Source organism: Scylla paramamosain, unplaced genomic scaffold (assembly GCF_035594125.1).
Source record: "Scylla paramamosain isolate STU-SP2022 unplaced genomic scaffold, ASM3559412v1 Contig4, whole genome shotgun sequence".
NCBI lineage: Eukaryota > Metazoa > Arthropoda > Malacostraca > Decapoda > Portunidae > Scylla > Scylla paramamosain.
Window position 1 is genome coordinate 1,582,501 of NW_026973669.1, and position 5,000 is coordinate 1,587,500.

Consider the following 5,000-nt stretch of genomic DNA (forward strand, 5'->3'; position numbering starts at 1 on the left):
CTCCCTCTCTCTCAGGCAATGATGGACAGAGAGAAGAAAGACGAACTCCCCAAAATGCAAGTTGGTTTTATAGAGGCCATCTGTTTGCCTCTGTATAAGGTATGTTTAGTAGCAGTAGTAGTAGTAGTAGTAGTAGTAGTAGTAGTAGTAGTAGTAGTAGTAGTAGTAGTAGTAGTAGTATAGTAGTAGTAGTAGTGTTTTCAGCCTCTCCAAATACCATCTATTCTCATTTCTCTTCTGTCCACCTCACCAGTGTAAGAGTTAGCCAGTCCTTCACTCCTTCACCACTCTTGTCCACCTCACTAGTGCAAGAGTTAGCCAGTCCTTCACTCCTTCACCACTCTTGTCCACCTCACCAGTGAAAGAGTTAGCCAGTCCTTCACTCCTTCACCACTCTTGTCCACCTCACTAGTGCAAGAGTTAGCCAGTCCTTCACTCCTTCACCACTCTTGTCCACCTCACTAGCGCAAGAGTTAGCCAGCACCTCCACACATACATATTCCCTCACCCAAACACACCCAAACACAGCTTCTCACCCATCTAACCCCACAACCACCCAAACACTCCCATCACTGCCCATCTCTCACCCAAACACACGCAAACATTCTTCACCCACACCTAGCCAGAGTACCCCCCGAGCACCCCCACATCCACTAGACTCTCACCCACTAACCTCCTCCCCTGCAGGCGCTGTCAGAGTCCTTCCCGTGGGTGAAGCCTCTCTACGATGGATGTGCCAGTAACTTGTACCACTGGAAGACCTTGGCGGAGCAGGTGGACATGGGCCTCACCTGGATTGACCACGAGTACATTGATAAGCCTGTGGAGAGGAATAACAGAGCTGGTGAGGGAAGGGTGGATGAGGGAAAGGGTGAAGGGTATGTGGAAGAAGAGGGGGAGTAATGGGGAGGGTGGAAGGGATAGAGGAGAGGAGAGGAGAGGAGAGGAGAGGAGAGGAGAGAGAGAGAGAGAGAGAGAGAGAGAGAGAGAGAGAGAGAGAGAGAGAGAGAGAGAGAGAGAAATGACACATACTCTCTCTCTCTCTCTCTCTCTCTCTCTCTCTCTCTCTCTCTCTCTCTCTCTCTCTCTCTCACTAAATGAAAAGAAAAAAACTAACTAAACCTAACTTTTCATACACACACACACTCACACACACACACACACACACACACACAACACACACACACACACACACACACACACACATACACACACACACGCACACAATACATAAACAAATGAAAAACAATTAATAAATAAACAAATAAATAATAAAAAACAAACAAAAACATATCCAAACGAGATGTAACCTAACCTAACCTAATCTAACCCAACTAAACCAAACCCAATTCAACCTAACCCAACCTAGCCTAACCTAACCTAACCTAACCTAACCTAACCAAACCAAACCTAACCTAACCCAACCTAACCTAACCTAACCAAACCAAACCTAACCTAACCCAACCTAACCTAACTTAACCTAACCTAACCTAACCCAAACTAACCTAACCCAACCTAACCTAACCTAACCTAACCAAACCAAACCCAACCTAACCTAACCAAACCAAACCAAACCTAACCAAACCTAACCCAACCTAACCTAACCCAACCTAACCTAACCCAACCTAACCTAACCTAACCTAACCCAACAGAACCTAACTTAACCCAACCAATCCCAACTTCACCTAACCTAACCAAACCAAACCTAATGTAACCCAACCTAACTTAACATCTCTCTCTCTCTCTCTCTCTCTCTCTCTCTCTCTCTCTCTCTCTCTCTCTCCTCTCTCTCTCTCTCTCTCTCTCTCTCTCTCTCTCTCACAGTCACCAGCAAGATAACACTGAACCCCAAACCGTCAGCTGGCTCCACGACATCCCCCTCGCCGCCCAAGGTAAGGCACCCCCAGTTCGACACCCCCACCCCCCCCGTCTCTGAACACTCATAGCCCTCGAAAGAAGGAAAAAAAAAGTAAAATAAAAAATAATGATAATAATGATAAATAAATGAAAAAAAGGTTCCCTGTAATTATTTTTTCTTTTAATGTGATGTTCTGAAAAGTAAGTGATGTGTATTGTTAATTTTTCTTTATATAATACGTAGGTACTAATCTACTACAACCACAACCACTACTACTACTACTACTACTACTACTACTACTACTACCTGTGAACCATCAATTACTAACCTTCTATTACCACCACTACCATAACAATTTGCTTATAAACACTTCGCTACCAACCTACTACTACTACTACTACTACTACTACTACTACTACTACAACCTGCAAACCCTAAATTACTAACCTACTGCTACTGCAAATCTAACTTTATTCACCAAAGAACACTGACCTAACTTAGCCACAACCACTACTACTACTACTACTACTACCACCACTACCACTACCTCTGCACAGACTGACGGGGAGAGAGGGGAGAGGCTGGCTGGGGATAAGTTCTGCACTGAAGGGCGGCGCTAAGGTACTGAAGGGAGGGAAGAGGAGGTCAGTGGAGAAGAGGCTAGACCGTGTTATGGACTCGTCAGAACACAGACCAATAACCAGGGTGTCTCCAAGGAAGGAAGGGCCGCCAGCAGGAGGAGCAGGAGGAGGAGCAGGAGGAGCAGCAGGAGGAGGAGGAGGAAGAGCGTCTGTGTGTTACTCCTCCTCCTCTTCTGTTCCTGTTTCAAGACAACACTCCCATGTATGTCTGTGTGTGTGTGTGTGTGTGTGTGTGTGTGTGTGTGTGTGTGTGTGTGTGTGTGTGTGTGTGTGTGTGTGTGTGTGTGTGTGTGTGTGTGTGTGTGTGTGTGTGTGTGTGTGTGTGTGTGTTTCTTTTTCATGTACTTTCGCTCTCTCTCTCTCTCTCTCTCTGAAATCTTCTCTTCCCTTTCCTCCTCCTCTCCTCCTCCTCCTCCTCTTCCTCCTCTTCCTTCACAAAACACCTCTTTCCACTTTCTCTTCCTCCTCCTCCTCTTCTTCCGCTTCTTCCTTCTCCTCTTCCAAACACACTCCTCCACTTTTCTCTTTCCTCCTCCCTCCTCTTCCTCTTCCTCCCCCATCCACCAATTCTCCACCCTCCTCTTTCTTCCCCCTTTCTCGATCTCTCCTCTTCCATCCTTCTCTCTCTCTCCTCTTCCTTTCTCTTTAATTGACACTTCTCACCCTCTTTTTCTCCTCCTCTTTTTCCCTCCACCCCTCCCTCCACCCCACTAATGCCCACCTCCCCCCCCCCCCAGGATGACAGCTTGGGCCGCCACAAACAAGTCAAGACGTGTAGCAAGTTGAGGGGGCGTCTGTGCGTCCTCCTGTGACAGAGAAGCTAAGCCAATCACTGACGCCGCCTGCTGCCCGCCTCGCCACGTGATTGGTCCAGGCCACTCAGCGAGGACAGTGGCGTTTGTTTACATAGAGGCCACTCAGTAGGGATATTTTCACGGCCCCGATAAATGACAAAATTTCGTGTTTTTTTTTTGTTTTCTTTTATTTTTGTGTGTTTTTCGATGTGTTTGTGGAAAATATGTTTTTAATTGTTTTTTTTTAGGTGTTTTTTTTTCTCTCGGTTTATAAATGTGTGTTTTAGATAGGTGTTTTAAAAGTGGTATAGTGTGTGTGTGTGTGTGTGTGTGTGTGTGTGTGTGTGTGTGTGTGTACAACCTCAGTGTTAATGTTGTTATTGCTGTTGTTAACACTAATAGTAATAATAATACTGATAGTAATAGTAATAATGAAAATGAAGACAAAATAACTACTTCTACACTTAAATAAGTAAAAAGGAGAGAGAGGCTGTGTTTAGAAGTTAGGCATTTACTTATAATTGTGTGTAATGGTTACTTACATAGCTGTTCCATATAAGTAGACGGGTAGATTACTTAATAGATAAATGATAGAAAAGTAAAAAAAAAATAACAAAAAATAGTGAGGTTTTTGAATGAAAAGAAAAAAAGGAAAGGGTTTTTTTTTAATGAGGAAAGTTGACTAGGGTTGTGATGACAAAATAAACAAGTGGATTTTAAAGAGAAGAGGAAAAAGACAAAAAAAAAAAAACAAGGAAAAAAACAAATTAATTTTAAAAAGAAGAGGAAAAAAATGAGAACAGGAAAAAAAAAAAGATGAAATTTTAAGAGGAAACTGAATAACTTTTAATGAGGAGAAAAAAATAATATGGTTTGAGGAAAAAAATGAAAATAAAAAGAAAATAAGACAAAAATGACAAGAAGAGACAAGGACAAGATGATGAAGAAGGCAAAGAGAAACGTACGATTAGTGAAAGGGGGGATGGAGAGAAATCGCGATAAATGAAAGGATATATGAGAAATGTGATGAAATTAATGCATAGGAGGAAAAAAAAAACTCGTGAATTAAGGAGATAGAAAAAATCGTGATAAAGCAAGTGAATAAGGAAATGAGAGAGGAGAGAGAAAATAAGAAATGTACGATAATTGAAAGGGAACGAGAGAAAAGTGATGAAAGACGTGCATAGGAAAAAAAAAAAACACTAACTCGTGAATGAAGGAGATAGGAAAGACGTGATGAATGAAAGGAACAGAAGGAAAAGACATTTACATGATGAGAAACAGGAGAAAACGTGTGATAATTGAAAGGACATAGGATAGAATGTGATAAATTTAGTGCATAAGGAAAGAAAAACAATTATAGAAGGACGGAGATGGAAATTATGTGATAAAAGGAAGGGAATGAAGGAAAAGACGATAATCAGAGAAGGACAGAGACAGATAGAGAAGATAAAAAACAGTGAATAAGGAAACAAACAATAACGAATGAAGGAGAAAGATAAATATGAAGAAAGAACAGAAATATAAGGAAAAATAGTGAATGAAGGAATTGAGAGAAACTGTGATAAGAATGAAGAGAGAGAGAGAGAGAGAGAGAGAGAGAGAGAGAGAGAGAGAGAGAGAGAGAGAGAGAGAGAGAGAGAGAGAGAGATGTGATAAATTAAGGGAAACAGGAAAGTGGTAATAAACAAATGAAAAACAAAAAAA

General features: G+C 42.0%; 1 protein-coding gene across 1 annotated transcript in view; it reads left to right on the forward strand.

Moving 5' to 3' along the window:
- Window positions 1-5,000, forward strand: part of LOC135096459 (cGMP-specific 3',5'-cyclic phosphodiesterase-like) — a 48,719-nt gene that overhangs the window by 43,177 nt on the left and 542 nt on the right. The window contains 4 exon segments of the mRNA XM_063997960.1: window positions 16-99; window positions 688-844; window positions 1,825-1,892; window positions 3,237-5,000. The exon segment at window positions 3,237-5,000 is cut by the window's right edge and continues 542 nt beyond it. Of these exon segments, the coding sequence (XP_063854030.1) occupies window positions 16-99; window positions 688-844; window positions 1,825-1,892; window positions 3,237-3,311 (384 nt within the window). The 3' untranslated portion in view covers window positions 3,312-5,000.